General features: G+C 39.2%; 1 protein-coding gene across 1 annotated transcript; it reads left to right on the plus strand.

Annotated features, from left to right (window-relative positions):
• Nucleotides 1–8,424: 8,424 nt before the first annotated feature.
• On the plus strand, nucleotides 8,425–19,814 carry chfr (checkpoint with forkhead and ring finger domains, E3 ubiquitin protein ligase). Its single transcript, XM_061037610.1, has 18 exons — nucleotides 8,425–8,552; nucleotides 9,452–9,572; nucleotides 10,321–10,420; nucleotides 10,796–10,905; nucleotides 10,994–11,053; nucleotides 11,145–11,342; nucleotides 11,739–11,822; nucleotides 12,298–12,463; nucleotides 12,572–12,726; nucleotides 12,919–13,081; nucleotides 14,343–14,533; nucleotides 14,703–14,828; nucleotides 15,036–15,119; nucleotides 15,956–16,026; nucleotides 16,323–16,410; nucleotides 16,552–16,659; nucleotides 16,793–16,865; nucleotides 19,253–19,814. The coding sequence occupies exons 2-18, from the start codon at nucleotides 9,467–9,469 to the stop codon at nucleotides 19,293–19,295; spliced, it is 1,926 nt and encodes a 641-aa protein (XP_060893593.1). The 5' UTR covers nucleotides 8,425–8,552; nucleotides 9,452–9,466; the 3' UTR covers nucleotides 19,296–19,814.
• The last annotated feature ends 1,309 nt before the right edge of the window (nucleotides 19,815–21,123 follow it).

Here is a 21,123-nt window from a genome sequence, read left to right on the forward strand (position 1 = left end):
GGGTGAATGTAAAAGCAGGGGGAAAAAAAGCATTTTCTCCCCATCATGCTCTCCTGTTGCTGCACAAAAAGACTGACAGCTGAAAATAAAGCCCCATGTTCCATATCATTAAATCCTGCTCTCTCTCACCTGATTACACTCTTATTAGTGCCTCCATTCTTCTCCCATTATTGTTACTTCTAGTGAAACAGGCCTGATAATGTGCTCCCGCTCGCTAGATGCACAACCTGCTCATTCCCATCTCTGATTCTTTGTTGTCGCCAAATGGTTTTTAAATGAAAAGTGTGAGCGCGGTGTAATTATAATTCTGGGGGTATTATGAAATCAAATATCACAATGAATGTAATTTTATTTGCTTGTAATCTCTCTCTAGCAGGCTAATAGGCGTTTTCAAAGGGCACGCTCGGGGGGTTTAAACGGAGGACCATCTCTAAATAGAACGGCTGCTCTGCTCTCTCGCTCTCTCATTCTCTCTGGCTCTGTTCTTTTGTCTTTGATATGCAGGCAAAGAGCTCGACAGTCTGGGAGACATGGGAGATTTGTCGGCCTGTGATCTCCGAGCCTCTCTGACAAATGAGCGCCTTTGGCAGGGCTGCTGGAGGTACGTCTCCTCTGCCCTGCTGGAATCCTGATGAGACTCCTCTGGAGCTGCCGGTAATGAAGTCAGGGCACAGGACCAAACTGCTGCCAGGAGTGACCTTTAATCTGCACACATGCAGGTCATTTGGCATGAGATGATTCAAAAATGCAGGTATACCTCTGCGCTATTACCTCTAGTGCATTTTTCAGTAAAATGGTGGAAAAAGTGGGCCACACACACAATTGAAATCTTTAGAGCAAGGCATTTTCCACATTTTCATCCAGAAAAAACACTATTTCATGAATCTATGCTGCTTGTTATGGAATTGGTTTATTGTTTACATTCATATTTCCCAGCAAATTTGTGAAGACTGATGTTTTATCCGCTTTATATTTGACTAGTAGGCTAATGCAGGATGCAATCACCATCCAGTCAGTCTTCATTACACCGGACTCAACTGCTCCACCAAGCACAAGATTGCTTGACATTGATTTTGCGGATTCTTTCGGTCCATGTAATTCCTCATGCAGCGTATGGTAGAGATCTCCTCTTATGTGTTTCTGTGAAATGTAAGATGTTGACAAATCATGACGTAAAAATTTGAATTCCCCCAAGGGTAAATGTTCTCATTTTAGCCCCACGGTGAGCCGGAAATATCTGATATTGATCCTGGACGTTCCTTTCCACAGTGAGGAATCTTAAAAACACCATGCTCGCTCAGTGCAATCCAACATGGTCGCCTTTGATTTCAGCTCTCTGCTACAAGAGGGCTGAGTAATGACTCACAGGAAGAACAAGCACTACCCCTTGTGGCCCAGCTGGCCCAGTGCAGCATGGGTAAATGGCACCTCCAGCTGCTTCTGGGCTCCTCCTGATAAGTTAACCTTGTGATAACATGCTAATGCCTGATTAATGTTGCCGTAATTAGACACAGCTTTTCACACTCAGTTAAGAGGACATCCTCCAGCAATTAGCCCGAGCCGGAGAGAGATAATTTCAGAGAGCACAGCAGAATCACGTCGCTCTGCTCGCTTCCATTCCCACTTGGCAACATTAAGGTTTATTTTCTCATTATTTCATTTAATTACTCGTTTGATGTTTTATACAGCTGCCACAAGTAATCTTTGATCCAATTAGGAAATGCTGATTGACAGCGTGGGTGTGGGATTCAATAAGCTGCATTCAATTTGCTCTGTGACCTTATCAGAAGATCTGCAGAGGATTCTGCTTTCAACACTGAATGCAAACTGAAAATATAATCATTTCCCTAAAGAGTAATTCTGCATGGATGGCACACTTTTATGTGTAGACTAGTGTGTGTGTGTTTGAGCATCCGCGTGTGACTGCAGGTATGATTCTGCAAGAAGGCAGCATGTGTTTTTGTTCTCCTCCCCAGACTTCTAACAATGACGAATGCACACATTAGTAAGGAGAGGCCCCCGTACTCACCAGCCTTCACACTGCCCATTAATAATACACTGCCAGGGAATAGACGGCGCTTTGAGGAGATTATTCCTGCATTAAGGACTAATATGCTATTTTTAATAGAGAGACAAGCTGGTCTTTCTTTTTACAGGAAAACATCAGTATACTTGTTATTAAACTGTAAAAAATATAATTGTTCTTTAAGAAAAAAACCGTGTAACCTTGTCAGTGTGAACAGTGACTAAAACTGTTGGGATTCAGAATTTTTTGGACATGCTAAACGCAGTTCATATAAAATGTAGACGATGTAAAAATGTTGTAATCTCCCAAACAATTATCGCCATTTAAACTAACATTCACTGATCAGGTTTATGTTTTTGTTTTTTGGGGGCTTTGAGATCAGAAGAAAAACATATATAGTGTACATGATAACAGTTTATTTATATTTATAACACACACTCGCTTATTGTTGTGGAGCAACATTATAATTCATTGTCAGTCATGTCACTGCATGGTCGCTAGCAAATTAAAGCTTACTAATACCTCTGTGTTAACTCTGTTTCTGTTTTACAATATTCTGAAGATGAATCCTCGTCTTTATCGACTCAGTGTTTCACTAACTGTAACCATCTGTTGTTTAGTGATGAGCTGGTAGTGTAGGTGGGTTTTCAGAGCTTTTCACTAAAAGACTGACCGCTGCAGACAAAATCTACACTATAGTAGGTGACCAGTAATTGTGTGCAAAAACTAACAAGGCCTGGTATATTATGATATATATTATGAGACAGATGCTCATGTGGTTGATAAATCTCTGATGTTTCACTAAATGTGATGAATCATATTTAAATTGCCATTTGATGCCAAGTGGCACCCTCCTGTGTTGAAAAATTAATATAATGCGGAAGTGCAAAAAACTGAAGTTCCTCGAGTGTCCACTAGAGGCTGGTTTCAAAAGCCCAGGAAGTCACATACACACCCCATGCTTAAAACATTTTTTTTTTTAAACCGGATTGGCTCATTTCTTTATTGGCACTCACTTTACTGATAGCTCATGGCCACTTCATTAAATCATATGTCTATAAATATATACAGTAACTATTGATAAATATTAGTATTATTATTTATTATTATTATTATTATATTATTATATTATTATTATTATAAAGAAACATGAACAAACATTTCAAAAGGAGCCACAGATGTTTGATATTAACCACATAATGAGGGTATAGAGTATAAACATGCATGCTCATAAACTCATGAGTTCAGGCAGAGCACAGATGTCACATTTGCATTAACTGATTAACATCAGCTGTTTAATTCATTGTTTACAACCACTAACCATTCATTATTACACTCTGTAGGTACAGGCTGACTCATAACACCAAAATGCAACATTTGCAAGAGGCATGAAGTGGAATTATCCAAGTAAAGTAAAAATACCTCCGTGTTGTTCTTATTGAGTATAACCTCAGTGAGTTCACTCATTTCAATATGATTAAAAAAATATTTTGGACCTGGCTTGGGTCATTAAGTATAATGCTGAAAAGTTTGATAACACCCAAACCAACACTGAATTAATCCAACTAACAAATTTCAAAATGGTATCACGCTTTGCATCCTCTTCCTGTGTTGTAAGATTATGGTATATGTTCATGATTTTAAGAGGTGTGTGCAAACTTATAACAGAACAATTTTGAATATGAATGGATAATGAGCTATAAACCGATACACATGAAGGTACCTGTTGGTTCAAGCAGGGCCACTGTTTCATACTCTGCTATTTAGTCATAAAATCATCATGTATTCATGTCACTCTCTGTCATTCTCTCTCTCTCTCTCTGCTTCTCTGATCAGCTGATTATGGGCTTTTACTCTTTTAGGTATTAAAATCAACCACATTTAGCCACAGCCTTAATCAACTAATCCTCCTGCTGCTGTCAAACTTTAAATCGGTTCTCCTTTCTGCTGCTGTCAGTTTGTCATGTCAGTGTAGATCATCTCATCAGTGTCCAGGTTTAGTTCTTCAGATGTTTTCACTTCCATCATCTTGTAACCTTCACCACCACCACCAACAGTGTCTAAAGGCTGGGGGTATCCTAAGACGCTATGGGCCTCCCTAGACTGCTCTCATTTTCCTTCCTTCTCTAAACTTGTGATATAAATAATTGTTTACTCATAACCAAGTCTCTCCTGAAAAAAGTCTCCATGGTATGTAGTCCAACAACACCTAATATTGATAAGATGCATTACTTAAAACTCTGCAGCACATTCTACAGAAAACAACGGCCTTATGTAGCCACACAATTCTACTTATAATAACAAACTGTGTTACTTTAAGATTTACACCGTGCTGTCAAATTATGAAGTCAGAAAAAAATATGATGAAAGTAATTCATATAGAAACACAGCTCTACTGGGTAGCTCCATCTTGGCTGTTTATAAACCTGTGTGTTACCATGCCAAAGAAAAGTGTGTTATTAACAGCCCTCTAAATGTAAACAATCACAATTTACTCTCATCTAGCCTTATACTTCAATAAACAATATGTTTAACTTCACTGTGGTTTCCTCTTCAGTTTTTGCTGTTTGACACAACCTGCCAAGTATCCTACAGAAAGGTCATGTTTTGTGACTGTCCTTTTTTTTATTTTATTGTCATTTCCTGTTTTATTTTGTACTTACCCTTGTCTCTGTCCTTCAGATCCTGATCCTCACATTTTCCCGCCCCTGATTGCCTGTGCATAATCCCTGTGTGTCTTCCCTCATGTTGCCAGTTCCTTATTTGTTCCCTCGTGTCACCTCGGTCCAGCGGTCTTTTTTCGTGATTAGTATTTGACGTTGCCTTTTGACTTTTGCCTGCCCCTATCGGATTTGTTTGCTTGGATATTTTTGGGATTACCAGTGAACCGACCTTGACTGTTTAATAAACTCTGCCCTTTTATTGTATCCTGCCTTGTGAGAGGCTGCAATTTTGGGCCCTTTTATCTGTCTGGTTCTGTTAATTTTTTGGTAAAACTGAAACATTACAGATATAGACAGAGCAAAAAGCAAAGCTGTACTGTAGGTAAAAAAAAAAAACCCAGCTTAACTACCACAACAACCAAAAGTTAGGAAATGGCAGAATAGAGGTGCTGCTGTACCTGCTGCTGTTAGTACAACACGGTGGAACAAACAATAAAAATGTTTCTTTCATGACAACCCATAAAAATGCACTGCTTGAGAAATCAGAAAAACAACTGCATCTGCAGAAGCTCCTAACACTGTCTTGCCTGTCAGTCGTCACCTTTTACTCCACATTATATAAAGTCTATTTTTTAACATATTTAACCTGTAACTTCTTGAAAAAACTTCATAAACTTTTCAGGCAGTTCAATCATACTTCATACAAACCACTGATTTTGCTGCTTGTTTATTCTCAGTTAGCAGGGCCGGAGGTCCCACTCCATATCATCCCAGGAGTTTCACTTTAGTTCACAACCTCTTACAATGGAGATCAACATTTAATCCTGATAGAAGTCCAAAACAGTACTATTCTCTACAACCTTGTTATTCATAGTGTATTTTATCTAAAGTCAAATTTCCAATTCGACGCACATGAGTTCACAACCATCATTTATTTTTTACAAATGCAATATCAGCCTTTCTCAGTGCAAATGAGTATAAATCCCTCCACGTGCTCTAGAGCACTGATTCCCAAAGTGGAAGCCGCAAGACACTGGGATGGGGGTCGTGAGATGCCTTCAAAAAAGAAATACAAATTTGAAATGACTTAGAATCGCACATTTCACCCATTAATGTGAAGTAGTCCTCAAGTGAGATTTGTGCTTAATTGAAAGTAAAACATTTGATTGTTACAATGTTGGTTTACTTTGTTTAATGATTTCAAAGCTCTGCTATGTTCTTTAGTGTTGTTCTTATGTCAGTGTTGGGATAGGCATATTAGTGCGTGCTGCTGTGGACAACGTTAAATGCTTGAACCACTTCCAGTGACAGAGGGGGTCCCCCGTCTCTCCCATTATTATTTTGTGGCCCTGCTCCAACAGTCAAACATCATTATCACTGCTCTATTCTCTTCAGCATCACAAGGTCTTTAATGTGTAAAAAAAAAAATCACCAACAGCATATCCCAACAATATTTGGGAGATTATTGTCCTTTATAGACTCGTTATAGTCTAGATGTTTCATGAAATGTACTTTTAATGTGGGCTAATAACTCCATTTGACTAAATTGGCCTACAAAAAATACACATAAAAGAAAAACAATAACACTCTTTTAAAAAAACTTCTTATGGGGTAAATGTTTTTTTTAGGCTATCTTGATTTCATCTTTCATGCATGTTTTTGCAATACAGTCAATACAATTAGAAATAGATTTACTTTTTGAAATGACCAATCATTGCAACCATCGTCATGGTGGAGAATAAAACACTATAAGTTGTTTTTGACCTTCATGTGGAACCACAAGTCCTTCTGGCTTTCTTCCTCTTCTTGCTACAGTTGCAGAAAGCAGAATGTAATCCCGCATTGTGTTCACTTGTTGCTGTGCTTATTTTTTGCAGCTGAATTGTGTAAATCTTTGCAGTAAGAATAGATGAATGTGATTGATTTTGATCTGATCAAGACTGGTGTCATGAAATTCTAAACCTAAAATATTTTATTGAGGAGATATTCTCTCTGCTAGGGGGATTGTTGCTTATTACTAGTTGAACTAAGAGATCAACAGATTCATAATAGTCTGTAGAAAACCTGTGTAACAGAATGAAGATGATATGGATGAGGATAGTAATCAATTACAGCAAGAGAAGTTCTGTGAGAAATTCAACCTCTGTTCACTGTTTATAGACAGATATGTTTTCATCTAACATGGACATCACAATGAAATTATACAAATCAGATGCATTGTTTGAGTGTTTTAAGACACATGCTCTTCTTCTCAACACTTGTCCACTTTTTATTATCATAATAAACAGATAAAAGACATACGGGGCTCTCAAAGATCCACAGTTCAGGTCAACACAGTTCTGTCCTGGGCTGAGGCAGCTTAGCAGTCACGGGTTTGACTTTTGTAGTAATACACACACAAAATACAGTTATTAGGAAATATTACATCAGATAATAGAGTGAGAGTCTATAATGTTAAACTAATCCAACCCAGTAAACATGATCTCAAGGAATGTGGTGCTGAAATTGAAAAGACATTAAAATCACATTATTACTATACTATACTTATACATTATTACTCTTGGGGGGGAAAAAAAATCAAAAAAATCAAAATTTTAATTCAGATTTTCCTTTTTTTAGCACAGAGATTTCATCGTTATGTTCATAACTTGTGTAAGGGACGTTAACATTTGAAACATTTGATTTTCTTTTGTGATTTGTTGTATTTTTTTCTCGATGGATATGTAGAGCTGGCAACTAATAAAGGAGACTGAGTTATCAATCTTTACAGTGAAAACAATAAGAGGGTTTGTTATTTGTTGAAGCTCGATTTTATTTCTCAAAATCAGGGTTGTATTGGATACTTCAAACTAAACTCAATTTGAATCATTCAATAAGAACATTATTCATCTATAATCAGATACTCCAAAAAACCCTGAGGCACATATCAAGCTTCCTGTAGCCCTTCCTCCATTTCTCCAATCTTTCAACTTTACAAACAAGGTGCAAGAAAAACGGCCTACATTCTCCCAAAAACATCAAATACAAGTAATTCACAAAAACTTCAATTAGGCTACATTTACATTTTAAGTAATTGTGTAATGTCTACATCCCAGGAAATTATTGGTGAAACAAATTGATTTGGGAAAAAAACTACTACCAAGAATATTAATACCTTCAGTGTCATCATCATCTCCTTACTTTTCATCTTTTAAAACAGGCTATTGTGAAAAAAAAAATTGCTCCAGACAGAAAGTCATGACCTTACCTAGTCCTGTATTCTTTTAATAGGTAGCTACTAAAAGCTGCAACAATGAGGCATGAATTTAAATCAAACAAATGATTGGTTAATGATACTGTGATATGATGAGAGATTTAAATTCTAGCGTGGACACAAAAGTCCTGAAACCACAACTCATAAAAACTTTGACTTAATGCTGAATTTAGAATAGAAATTACAGCATTTATAGCATTACTTTCCCTATATGATTCCGTTACTATAATACAACTAGCCTACCAGAGATGGCATTTTCTTTGCAAGCCATGCTATTTTGTGCCCCCCCCCCTAAAAATAAAGCTTAAAGTGTCAAGTGGTGATTTTACACGACTGTAAGCTTTGTGGACAAAACTCTCTGACTGACTTGTTGCAACAATATTTAACACAACATGTAATACCAGCAGAAACTTATATGCACTGGTCTGAGCCTCTGATGTAGTCTATGGTTTTAGGGGCCATGTCCCAACCTGCCCCTCCTCCATCAGCTGATGACGGTATATAATGTCAACCCAGTGCTTAGCAGGAAGTGCATCTTGTGTTTAGCTGGAACATGAGGAGAAGTGTTTTAAACAACTAGTGGGACACCATCAAACCTTTTGACGGTAAAGTAAGTGTGACGGACGTCAGATATGTTTAAAGTTATGGTCATTTCTGGATGTTGCTGTGTGTTCCTGATTTCCGCTGTGTGGTTTATCTGCTAATGTTAGCAACACTGTTAGCCTAGTGTTATTATTGAACCAAGTTGTTGTTCACGTTGCGTTGTATGATATCAGCAATGTGTAGTACATCGGATATTTTCTTTAAAAACGTATAATGTCAGCTAACGATTAAAATAGTACACGTTTTCAAGCTTCGTCGCTTATAAAGTCACTTATTAAGCTCAGAAAAGCCAAACGGTGCTAGTTGTTAGCAGATTCTGACCCGAGCGAGCTCCGCACCAAACCCTGGTTAGAAACTTCTATATTTTATGTAGCTTTGCTTTTTCCGCAAGATGGATATGTTTACTTACATTCCTTATAACATTTTCTGATTCATTGAAGTCCCCATGTTAATTCGGCATTCATAAAACATGACACATGCCATATCAATGGATTAAAAACAAATACAATCTCTTAAGTGGCACCTCAAAATGATGAAGTGTTTTCATGTGTTCAGACTGAGGTCATTGAGTTTAAATGTGTCTGAAACAAGTATAGGCCTACGCTAGTGTTATGGAGACCGGAAGACTGGTAAAACCTAATCTAACCTAATGTTTGCTGAAAACCTAATCACGAGATTTGAAATGTAACATTTTAAACCTTACGTTTCAGATCCAATAAAGCTGGTATATAAATGGATATTGACTAATTTTAATGTTTTATTAACCTCACATTGAAGAATAACGATGACATTTACTTTTGCTTTCTCTTTCCTACTTTGTAGTCCATAAAAAGTAGCAAAAGAGTAACACCAAATTTGTACACAAAGTGTTTGAAGCTTATAAATTGTATCTTATTTTTTTTATAGAAACAGCAGTGGGTGATGGAGAGTTATAGAAGAGGACGACCATGGGGGAAGCTGGTCAAAGTGAACTCCAGTGAAACTGTCCTGCTCTTCAACAGGGAGTGCACAGTTGGCAGAAAAAAAGGTTGGTCTGTATATTATAGAAAAACAACATACATTTGGCTTTTTTTTAAATGCCATTTCCTAAAATTGTGTTGTTGTTGTTTTTATCGTGTTTAAAAAAAGTTGTCAATGTGATGATGCCTGTTAACAAAAGAGACCGTCCTGCCTGAAGCGTAGACGTTGCTGTCAATGTCTGGAGCTCTTAAAAACCTCCCCCTTGAAAACACAAAGAGTTCTTTAGTGCACCAAACTTAGACAGCCTCTTGGGATGATAACAAAAGGCTTCCATTGAGAACATGTGTGCAGAATATTAAGTAGATTTTTTCTTTGTATGGGTTCTGCTTAAGAAAAGGTTGGGCCTATATTCCCTCTGTGCTCTGTTTCGTCGTTGAGAGCTATTGGGGGTCTGCTTTTTTTAATGCAGTGCAAAGCGACTAGCCTTAATTGGTAATCTTGTGTCTGGGTGATCAAATCTCTTTTTTTTTCTTTTTTTTTTATGTCATGACATTGTTCCCTGTGAATCTAATTACTGTGAGGTTGGATTGTCAAGGTAATTAGTTTGAAGATAGGCTCTAGTTATAGAAGTGTTTCCCCATACCGGCCAAAATTGCTGAGAGTTTCTTTTAGAATTAGTAGAGGGGGGAAAATAAGGTTTTCATGGAAAAACAACAGCCTGCAGACTCTTTAACAGATAGATGTATAAAAACTTACAGCTGGGTTTCATGTTTGTTCTTTGCTCTCATTGTTGTGTTTTGTTTTCTTTATTCCAGGATGTTATTTGTCTTTCCCAGCAAATAAACTGGTATCAGGCGAGCACTGTAAGATTGTGCAGGATGAAAGCTCGGGGTTAGCGTGGCTCGAGGATATGAGGTACTGCACGCTGAATGATTCCCCTTTAGAAAAAAAAAAACTTACTGCAGGATGAAAATGTTGCATCATGTGACTGTTTCTAATGGAATCTGCTAACAAAATAAAGATAAGATAACAAGTGTAGCAAGGGCAGATTTACTAATTAAAGAACATGTCAATGTTTGTTTTTTTTAAACTATGCTTGCATTTTTTTTTTTAAGAGCTGACAATGTTTGTCATTTTCATATACAGTATTTACCCTTTTAAAGGAAGAATGTGCAACTTTTTGATCCAGTAGAAGTAAAGTAAAAGTTGCACATTCTTCCTATAAACTACAAACCCATGGACTCTCAAATATTGTACAGTGACACACCCTATCACTTTTTGTTTGTGTAGCACTAATGGCACAATAATCAACATGTCCAAACTGGTCAAGAAGCAAACTCACATGCTGCAGAACGGCGATGTCATCTACTTTGTGTACAGGAAAAGTGAGCCGGAACAGAGTGAGTTGTTCATCCAGTCAGCCATGAGAATTTAATTTAATTTATAAACGTAAACAAGAGAACAACTTCTTCTCTTGTCCCCTTGTAGATATTGCCTACGTCTACCACTCAATCAAAGCAGAACAATCTAATACACAACAAACTTATGGTAAGTTGGATAATTTCCCCGTGGGTTTATTAGTGTTTAGTGTTTTGTGCCTCACCAGTAACCTCCACCCTTTTCTTTTTCTAACCCTCAGACATGGAAAGGACGGCGCTCAGTGCTGCTCCTGTTTCACCGTCGGAGATGTCCCTCTCCGTGGAGCCTGTGATGCTCACAGCGGCTCCTCGTGATCCAACTCAGGAGGAACCTCAGCCCTCCACCTCCTCTTCCCACTTCTGTATCGGGAGCATGACCACTTCTGGTGCCATGGCAACTGCAGCCTGTCCTGCTTCTGGTAGGTTCTCTGCTATCACACTGTTAAAAAGGAGGTGACCATTGTGGTGAGAGGAGCTAACAGTACATCATGTATCCATGCATTGCACTTTATACTAATACCATAATGAACTTATTCTAAATGTAACTCCACTTGTATCAGGCAAAACATATCGAACTTGGAAACATTTGAATATGTGCAGGTTGATGATTAAATGACAGCACCGTCTGTTCTCATCTGCTTTAAGCATCGAACACCCCCCCCCCCCCCCCCCCCCCCCCCCACACACACACACACACACACACACACTGCTCACCTGACTGTGATTACCTGAGCCCCCCATTTTTCTAACCATTCAAAACAATCAGGTATTTGGTGATTATTTGACCCAGGTCTTCTAAAATTCCTTCTCATCAGGCCAAACTAGAGATGCAGCCCAGGCACTGGAAAAAGACACAGACGACATGGAGCCAGAAAGCAAGAGGAGGAAAACTCATGATGGTATGTTCCTTTCTTTTTTTTTTTTTTATTCTTCCAAATTAATTTATCTCTTATTTTTGCGTCCGTACGACAACCAGCTGCTTCATCTTTGTTTATAAACTGTTTGCTGTGGCTCCGGAGCCGTGACCTTCTCTCCAGCTGTTTGTAAAATACTGTGTTATAGACTTAAGACTGAAAAGGCATCATACAGTATAGGGCTTTCACACTTGTAGAAATCTCTCGAACAGTCCTCCTGTAATTATCTAGATATTTTCAGGAGTTCGTACGTGAAAACAGCTTTACAGACTTGAAAAACAACGGTGTGCTTTGAAAAGCTCAAACTCTCCAGTGGTCTTAAATAGGACCGTTTAAGGTGTAACCAGAGCTTTAGTTCTAACCAAAAACTTCTTCTCAAATAAAGCGTGCAAAGTTTTTGTAAGCCAAGCAAGACGGCTGTCTCAGAGTAGTGTGTCATTTACAGTTCCTGTGTCTACAGATAAGGATTATGATTCAGGCTCTCCACACACCTCTGGTACAGAAGTGGTCGCTTCAGTCCAGGGACGTTCTTTGTCCAAACCCCCGACAGAAGGAGCAAAAACGGACAAGATGGAGGAGAGTTTGACATGTGTCATCTGTCAGGACCTTCTGCACGACTGTGTCAGGTGAGACCTTAAAGTTCAGTCATGAGGCTCGTGCTCTTGTCAGGCACTTTGCGTACATGCAGCATGTCCACTTGTCGGTTTGTTTTAACGATCTTCTTTTTGCTCTAGCTTGCAGCCTTGCATGCACGTCTTCTGTGCTGCTTGCTACTCAGGCTGGATGGAGCGTTCGTCTCTTTGCCCCACCTGCCGCTGTCCTGTGGAGAGGATTCGGAAGAACCACATCCTCAACAACCTGGTGGAGGCCTACCTCAACCAGCACCCAGGTTTGAACAGACGGATATTATTTAATAGCATATTTTAATCATGCAGATGAGATCTACTTCTATTCAAAATGAATAAGTGTGTGGAGGAAAAAGCCTGACTTGTTCTTTTGAGGATGCTCAGCAAAAGGAAGACTTGCTTAAAATAAGATGTCATTGGAGACTGATGATGTGTACATTTGTGTCGGCCCACAGAGAAGTGTCGCAGTGAGGAGGACCTGAAGAGCATGGACAGCCGTAACAAGATAACTCAGGACATGTTGCAGCCAAAAGTTGAGCGCTCATTCTCCGACGAGGAGGGCAGCTCAGACTTCCTATTTGAGCTCTCCGACAATGACAGCGACTCGTCAGACATCAGGTAAAACTTTTAGTTGTTAGTATTTGTAGACAGCTACTACTCATTTTGGCACCTGAACGGACTTGGTTTTAGTCTTTTGATGAAAATGTTTTATTAGTTTAACTTGATTTCAAGTCATTTCAGTCTATAGATGTTTTCAGGTTTCTGTAAAGACATTTTAGTTGTTTCGCAGATTCTATGTCTCCCAAGTGTTTTGAGGCCACATCTGTTAATGTATTATTGCCATTTTTTGCATTTCAAAACAGCTTTTGTTATACTTTTATTTTGTACCGTCTTAAGCTAAGGGTACTTTACTCCCTGTTTGGATACAAGCTTTTATTTTGAAATAAAATAAGGAACTTTTAGTAGAACTTGTAACAAATCGAGAAAAAATAAATGAAAGTAGCTAAATGGAACGGTAAAAGAAGTGAAATGTTTGACATCACTGACCCATTTAATCACTGACCCAATTCAAAAGAGCAGTCAGGTCGTTCTTGGTGCACCAAAGGGAAAAGATAGCATGAAGGTAATGTGAAAAAAAAATCGTATTCATTAAATTCAGACCTTAATCCCATCATGTAAGAACTATCAATACAATTCTACATTTTCATTCAGCAGAAGATTTGTCTAACGCGACATCTGAGAGAAAGTGGAACAACAGAAATGGCATCACTATCAGTGCGTTGGTGTTCATGAAATAGGGAGTTCTTTTGTTTTTGAGGTGTAAAAGGACTCGAGAGGAGAAGTGTCCAGCTCTCAACTTAGAGCCCTGTCGTAAAGTTAGGACCAGGCGCCTTTCATTGGCACGGCGTACTGGACGGGAGAGAGTGTAGACCTGGATGATAGCATTCAGGTAGAGAGAAACGTTTTTGTCAAGCAAAAACAAAAAATGTAAAGGTTTAAAATTTGATGTGATCAGCGACTGGGAGCCAATGGAGGGAGATGAACAGGGGAGTGAGAAGTGCTGTTTTAGGTTGGTTGAAGACCAGTCATGCTGCTGCGTTCTGGATCATCTGCAGAGGTTTGAGTGTGCAGGGAGAGGGAGACATGCCAGTAAGGCTTTGCAGTAATCATTGTGTGATATAACAAGAGTCTGTACAAGGAGCTGTATAGCATGCTCTGACAGGTAGCTTCTAATCTTTCTGATGTTGGACAGCGAAAGCAAAACACAGAGCTTCAAATTGACTCTAAAAAAAGCTTCAATAGAATCTTGTTTTCTTCTTGAATAGAGAAAAAGTTGTGAAGATTTTCCTTAGTGTCTTTTATTCTCTTTTGTCCCCAGTCAACCTCTAGTGATGTGCAGACAGTGCCCAGGCTACAGGAGGGACTTCAGTCAGGTGCTGTATGCCACAGGTTCAAACTTCTGGCTCCCGGGTTTACCGGTTCCTCCTCCTCCACTCAAACCACCAAATGAGGAGGTGCCTGAAAAGCCCACAGGGGAGGAGCCCTCAACATCCTCCGATATCCCCTCAGGTGATAACAAGTGAAGATTAGATCATAGCCAAAGTTCAACTCTTCCATTTCAGCAGCATTCTGAAATAATTAAATATACCAAAAACATTAAGTAAGCGTGCTCTGTATCTGAAAGCTGACCTCACCTCAACTCCATCCTCTGCTTCCTCTGCTCCCGTCCTATGTGCAGCTCCTCAGGATCCCAAGGAGTACCGCTGCCCCCCACAGGGCCTCCATCTCATCTGCACCTGCTGCCTCCAGCCGATGCCAGACAGACAGGCCGAGCTCAACAGCCAGCAGGGTGTCGCTCAACAATGTGAGTCCACTGAACTTGTTTGCTTCTCTGTAGGAATTTAATGTCAACTCTTCAGTGTAACATATTTCTATAACCAGTTGTATTAACACATACTTAAAATTAGGTTTTACATTAATGAACACCATGCAAGCTTTTCAGATGTACAGGCAGATTGTTGCACTTTTGCCTTTATGAACCATGTATGCATGTTGTGCTGTGTCTTGGCAGGTGTGCTGTGCCAGCGACCCTTCTGTCACATGTACTGGGGCTGCCAGAGGATTGGCTGTCAGGGCTGTCTGGCTCGATTCAGTGGTATGTATCTCTTTCAGCAGAACAGCCCCAGGGCACGCTCTCCAGTTTGATTGTCGATTGTAGTAGGCTTACTTTAGGCTTAGATTTTGTATAAGTTGTGTAAATGCAGTATCTTATTTGAATGGTTGTCATCCTCAAAAAACTTCATAATCTAATGACACATACCCCTGCATGTCACTGCAGAGTTAATGCATGTATTTATGTACTTATTCATGTACGCTGAAATATAAACAGCACTCATGTATCTCTTTGCTCAACCAATGAAACTCACAAATTCAAGCCTTTTTTTTCCATTCATTTCTGTGTTGTAGTTGGATTAATGCTTTGTTCTTAATATCTTAATTTGTTTGCAACGAGTGGACCTATTGGTTCAATAAGTGAAGACAATGTTGGTGTTTTTAACTTGCATTCATTAAAACAGTCAGCAGGGGGAGACTCAACTGTTTGCAAAAAGTCTGATAGTATATACGTCAACCAGAAAATGACCCTACGTTCACTTTATGTATAACCACATGATTAGGCTTCTGAGTGATGGTGTCAATCTCAGGTTCACAGTTCTTTTTAATACAGCATGATGTTTATTCAGAGTAAAAATAAATAACCAAGCAGGGTATGGGTTTAGGCGTGGAACCTGTGAATGATGTAAACAAGGGTAAGAGTGTAGCTTGTAAATCAGTCCTTGTATCCAAATATGGTCGCTTCATGCTGCAGAGGTAGACTAAACTTGAGGCTTAAGAATGGTATATAGTCAGCAGACTAAAGGAGATATTGCGGTGGCTGCATCCATTTCTTTTACAAAGTCTGTGATTCAGGTGCAGCATTTATGTTTCTTTCAGAGCTCAACCTGACAGACAAATGCCTGGATGGTGTGCTGAACAACAACAACTATGAATCAGAGATCCTCCAGGTAAAATAAGGCTCCTTCTTCTGGTGGTTGCTTATTTGTGTGATTTAATGCACTGCTTAAAGGGGTCAGTGGAGAAGTGTATTTTAATTCATGGTTGCTGATTTTAGACTAGTGCAGCACTTAGACACTTTGCATCTTTCTGTGTCACATACAGCATTTTCTGCTCTCAGAGAAATACTTTCTACATTACATTTCAACTGTTTTAAAATGAAGCACACAATCTAATCAAAACCCCATGTTAGAGGCTTGACATGCATGTGTGAATATTTAGTTTGTGTGTTTCCATCCACTATCAGACCTACCTGACCTCCAGAGGAAAGTCCTGGAGAGATCTGCATCAGGAGTCTCTGCAGAGCTTACAGCAGGGACAGTATTATCTCACAGGTGAGTCCACAGTGGACTATGACAGACGCATTCAAAGGATCCAGTATGACACTCCATTCATGGTAATATAGAACATGTGGTGGGGCTAAACTACACATACAAAAGTGGTCATATTCTTTCCTTCTGTATGTCGTCTGTCAGATGGTCGCATCTCTGCGAACGCCGTCCTGTGCTTCTGCTGCGGCCTGCGATCATTCAAGGAGCTGGCCTACAAATACAGACAGAGCATCCCCTCATCTGAACTGCCAGGTCAGATGGACTGAAGCCATTTTTAACTGCATCTCTTCTTTCCAGCCGCAGCATAGACTGAAAATATGTCACTGCTGTTTTAGGGGCTTACTTTCTGTTTTACTAAATGTCTACCTCATTCTTGTTTCCTCAGCTGCTGTGACAGCTCGTCCTGACTGTTACTGGGGGCGTAACTGCCGTACACAGGTGAAGGCACATCATGCAATGTAAGTATTTTAGCTTCCCTTCTCAGAAAGTATAGCTGCCCTCTAAGGGCTAAATGGTGAAATTGCAATTGTGAACAAAAAAACTTGACCATCCACTTCAGTCCTCTCTGTAACAGAATCACTTTAGTTTCTGTTTCCTGGTTGAATTTAACACAAACATATTTAAATGTGTCAGTAAACTGAGTCCCTCCCACATCAACAAACAAACCCTGTCAAGCTTCCCTCTGCACTGCTTGTTTATAAATAGCAGTAAGATGTAGATGCAGTGAATTGTCCAAAGCCATCTTCAGTGATTGTGCATTCAGCTTCAACTTTACACAAACTCTATAATACTTTGATTCACATGTGAAAGCAGAAGTGTTTAAATTTAACTAATTTCATATACTTTCAAGTCCTGCTATAATATAATAATAACTTTATTGAAAGAAAAACACGGCTTTACAAAAGGCTTCGACATACAGTTAAAGCATTAAAAAGAACAAACAGAAACCAAACACATCAGAACATAAACCCAGCAAGAATAAAGACAACGCAAAATATTCAGAACAAAACACAATCCCACTGCAAAACACTCAACAAACCATTTTAACACAACCATCACAAGGACCCAACATCACAAGGACCCAACATCACAAGAACCCAACATCACAAGAACCCAACATCACAAGAACCCAACATCACAATAACCAAACCTCACAAGAACACAATAACCCAACCTCACAAGAACCCAACATCACAAGAACCCAACATCACAAGGACCCAACATCACAATAACCAAACCTCACAAGAACACAATAACACAAGACCCCAACCTCACAAGAACCCAACAACACAAGACCCCAACCTCACAAGAACCCAACATGACAATAACCAAACCTCACAAGAACACAATAACACAAGACCCCAACCTCACAAGAACCCAACAACACAAGACCCCAACATCACAAGGACCCAACATGACAATAACCAAACCTCACAAGAACACAATAACACAAGACCCCAACCTCACAAGAACCCAACATCACAAGACCCCAACCTCACAAGAACCCAACATCACAAGACCCCAACCTCACAAGAACCCAACAACACAAGACCCCAACCTCACAAGGACCCCAACATCACAAGACCCCAACCTCACAAGAACCCAACAACACAAGACCCCAACATCACAAGAACCCAACATCACAAGGACCCAACATGACAATAACCAAACCTCACAAGAACACAATAACACAAGACCCCAACCTCACAAGAACCCAACATCACAAGAACCCAACCTCACAAGAACCCAACAACACAAGACCCCAACCTCACAAGGACCCCAACATCACAAGGACCCAACATCACAAGAACCCAACATCACAATAACCAAACCTCACAAGAACACAATAACCCAACATCACAATAACCAAACCTCACAAGAACACAATAACCCAACATCACAATAACCAAACCTCACAAGAACACAATAACCCAACATCACAATAACCAAACCTCACAAGAACCCAACAACACAAAAACACAAGAACCCAACATCAGGAGCTGAGACCAAGAGGAGCTAAGATTAAAGATGATGGAAATAACCAAGAGAGATGAAAACAACTGATGATGATAATAATAATAATAATAATAATGATGGTAATGACATTCAATTAGTTAGATAAAAAAAGATGACTGAATTATAACAAAAATTAACAAGAGCCGTTATAGGGATTAAAACAGAAATAAAGAGACGGTACAAACAACAAAAGGAAATAGAAGTTCTAAAAGCAACAGCAGGACATTTGAGGATAACGTTGTAAAAGATAAACAACTTTAAGAAGATTACAATTGTAAAGACGTAAGAAGACTACACCACAAAGTCAATAAAAATGGGTTTTAAAAAGAGATTTAAAAGAAGTGACTGAATCTGGTTTGAAGAAGCTTTATTTTCTAATACTATTAAGAACTTCCTAGTCATAAAAAAATAGATAGCAAAAACACAAACATGGATACATGTTGGTCTCGTACTTAAGATAATTTGTAAATACATAATAACTCTTGTTTTAAAAAAGCCTCACCTTTCTACAGCATATTCTTTAAGCCAGTTTGTATCATTACATACAGTTTCCATGCCATGCCAAGGCTTAACTGTCAGTTATGAATCTGTTTTGAATTATTCTGACTGTATCTGACAAACAGCACAGAAATGAGAAACACATGGTGACCCCTGCATGTAGTTCACATACTGTACCACTAGAGGGAGTCATAGTTTAATGTTGGTCCCAAAGTTCTGTTGTTTGAAGACCTGATGGAGATCCTTTATGTCATCTCCTCTTAGCTTTGTTTTTTTTAACGCAGCTCTAAATGATTGTCTTTTTTTTTTTTTTTCTTTAATTCATTTTCAGGAAATTCAATCACATTTGTGAGCAGACGCGCTTCAAGAGCTGAGGAGCGGAGGGGTTTGTTTCTTCACCTGTGTGTCAAACTGAAGAGTGTCACACGATGTTGTGACGTTCTGTTTTATGTCCATATTAGAGATCTGCCTTTCAGATGTTATGCAAAAACCCAACGCAGAAAATACAATCGGTATCCATTTACAATAGTGACCAGTGTCCTGCTCGATACGGGGCTGTGTGAAATTATGCTATGCACACTATCATTGGAGTTGAATTCATGTTTACTTAAAGGTTGGAGCTGTTATTGAGAGTTTAGACCTAGGGGGCAGGGAGATGAGGGGGGGCTCCTTCACTCACCAAGTCTACCAGGTAAACAACCACCAACTGTCTGTGTTTTAACTTGTCAAAAATGCTTCCTGATACTTCCTTCAGCTTGTATGGAAAAAAAATCCTAAATAGAGATCTTGTGGTTCAATTTGTACAGATAAAGATCATTCACCTAAACATGTTTGTAATATGTAGTTTTCTACCTTTTTGTAATTGAGGGTATAAACACATGATGTATTCAGTCTGTCTTTTAATGTTTTATTTTGTTAGGAGGTTCTTTTTACTGTTCATGATTATGTCAGAGTATTACAGTAGTTGCACCATTTTTGGCCAAGTCATAATTAGTTTCCACTGGATTCCAACTCGTAACAATATCATTAAGTGTAAATGTCTCACCTCTGGGGAAGGGTGGGGGGGGCTTTTCTTGTTTCGCCCGGGTATTACTTCATCTCCAGACGGGGGCAAAAAGCCACGTCAAAGCCTGCGCATACGTTCTCTAGATGAATAATCCCTTGTGATATTTGTATAGGATTTGTAAGGGGATAAATGTGTTGTAACCCTGTCAGAGGGCACAAAGGGGGGGGGGGGGGGGGGCTTTGGTGTATGCTTTGCTCAGGATAATCATCTCAAAAGGTGATTATAGTGTAGAAGGGACCCTTTCTTAGAGCCTTGTAGTATGGGCTAAGCTGTGATGAAAGGCAGTTACTCATGTATGGTCTTGAAAAAAATGCAGCACTCCAGGAAACCTGCGGTTGTTGAGTTTGCTGGAAGTGATGGTTCTTTCAGACAAACTGAAAGTTTGCAATAGTTGGATGATGCACTTGGTTAACTAGGTTTAGAGAATCGTGCAAACACAACTCAACAGCGTACCTTTGAGTTCAAATGTATGTTCCTGTTGTATAGGTTATAGCGGAGTTCATAGTCATATAGTTTGGAGATATGAAGTCGTTGTGTTTAGGATTGTAATCGATTTTTTTTGGATCCTCAGGTACACAGAGCTGCTGCGTTGTGATTTTTAAACGACAGGTGAACGACATTTGGTCGTCAAAGAGAGTGCTGTGTCAACATGTCAAAGATGTCTTGTTGAATCTGTTGACTTCTGATTTGAGACCACCACGTGTCAATGCTATCACTCACAAACATGCACAGCTACATGATGTCTACTGAAAAAAAAGGACAAGTCATGTTTATTTTTCTGGACTATTTCGCCTTCTCAACCTTAAGACATTAGATTCCAGGGGCCTTATATATTGAAATGTGAGGATGAAGTAACACAGACCTTATTTGTGGGCCCGATGTAGTGTGTACATTTGTAGAAAACTGAAGAAGAGTCGGGGGGGGGGGGGAAATTGTTTTAACACTTAGCTTGAATCCAGTACCTTTGTATGATTCCCACATACAGCTACTGGGATTATTTTTTTAATAAAGTTTTTGGGCTTTGTTTAGAAGAATATGTACTAGAGATAAGTACGAATATTGAGTAGATGTGGTTATGTTTCACAACAATGAGGATATTTGCACATCACGTTTCGTATACAGATAGAGGCATCATG

This window comes from Labrus mixtus, chromosome 5 (assembly GCF_963584025.1).
Source record: "Labrus mixtus chromosome 5, fLabMix1.1, whole genome shotgun sequence".
In the NCBI taxonomy this organism is placed as follows: domain Eukaryota; kingdom Metazoa; phylum Chordata; class Actinopteri; order Labriformes; family Labridae; genus Labrus; species Labrus mixtus.

Excerpts from the sequence above, each read along its gene's own strand:
- chfr (XM_061037610.1), top strand. The coding sequence starts at position 9,467 with ATGGAGAGTTATAGAAGAGGACGACCATGGGGGAAGCTGGTCAAAGTG. Across the intron at positions 11,054-11,144 it reads TAATACACAACAAACTTATG|ACATGGAAAGGACGGCGCTC; the intron begins GTAAGTTGGATA and ends TCTAACCCTCAG. Across the intron at positions 11,823-12,297 it reads GAGGAGGAAAACTCATGATG|ATAAGGATTATGATTCAGGC; the intron begins GTATGTTCCTTT and ends CTGTGTCTACAG.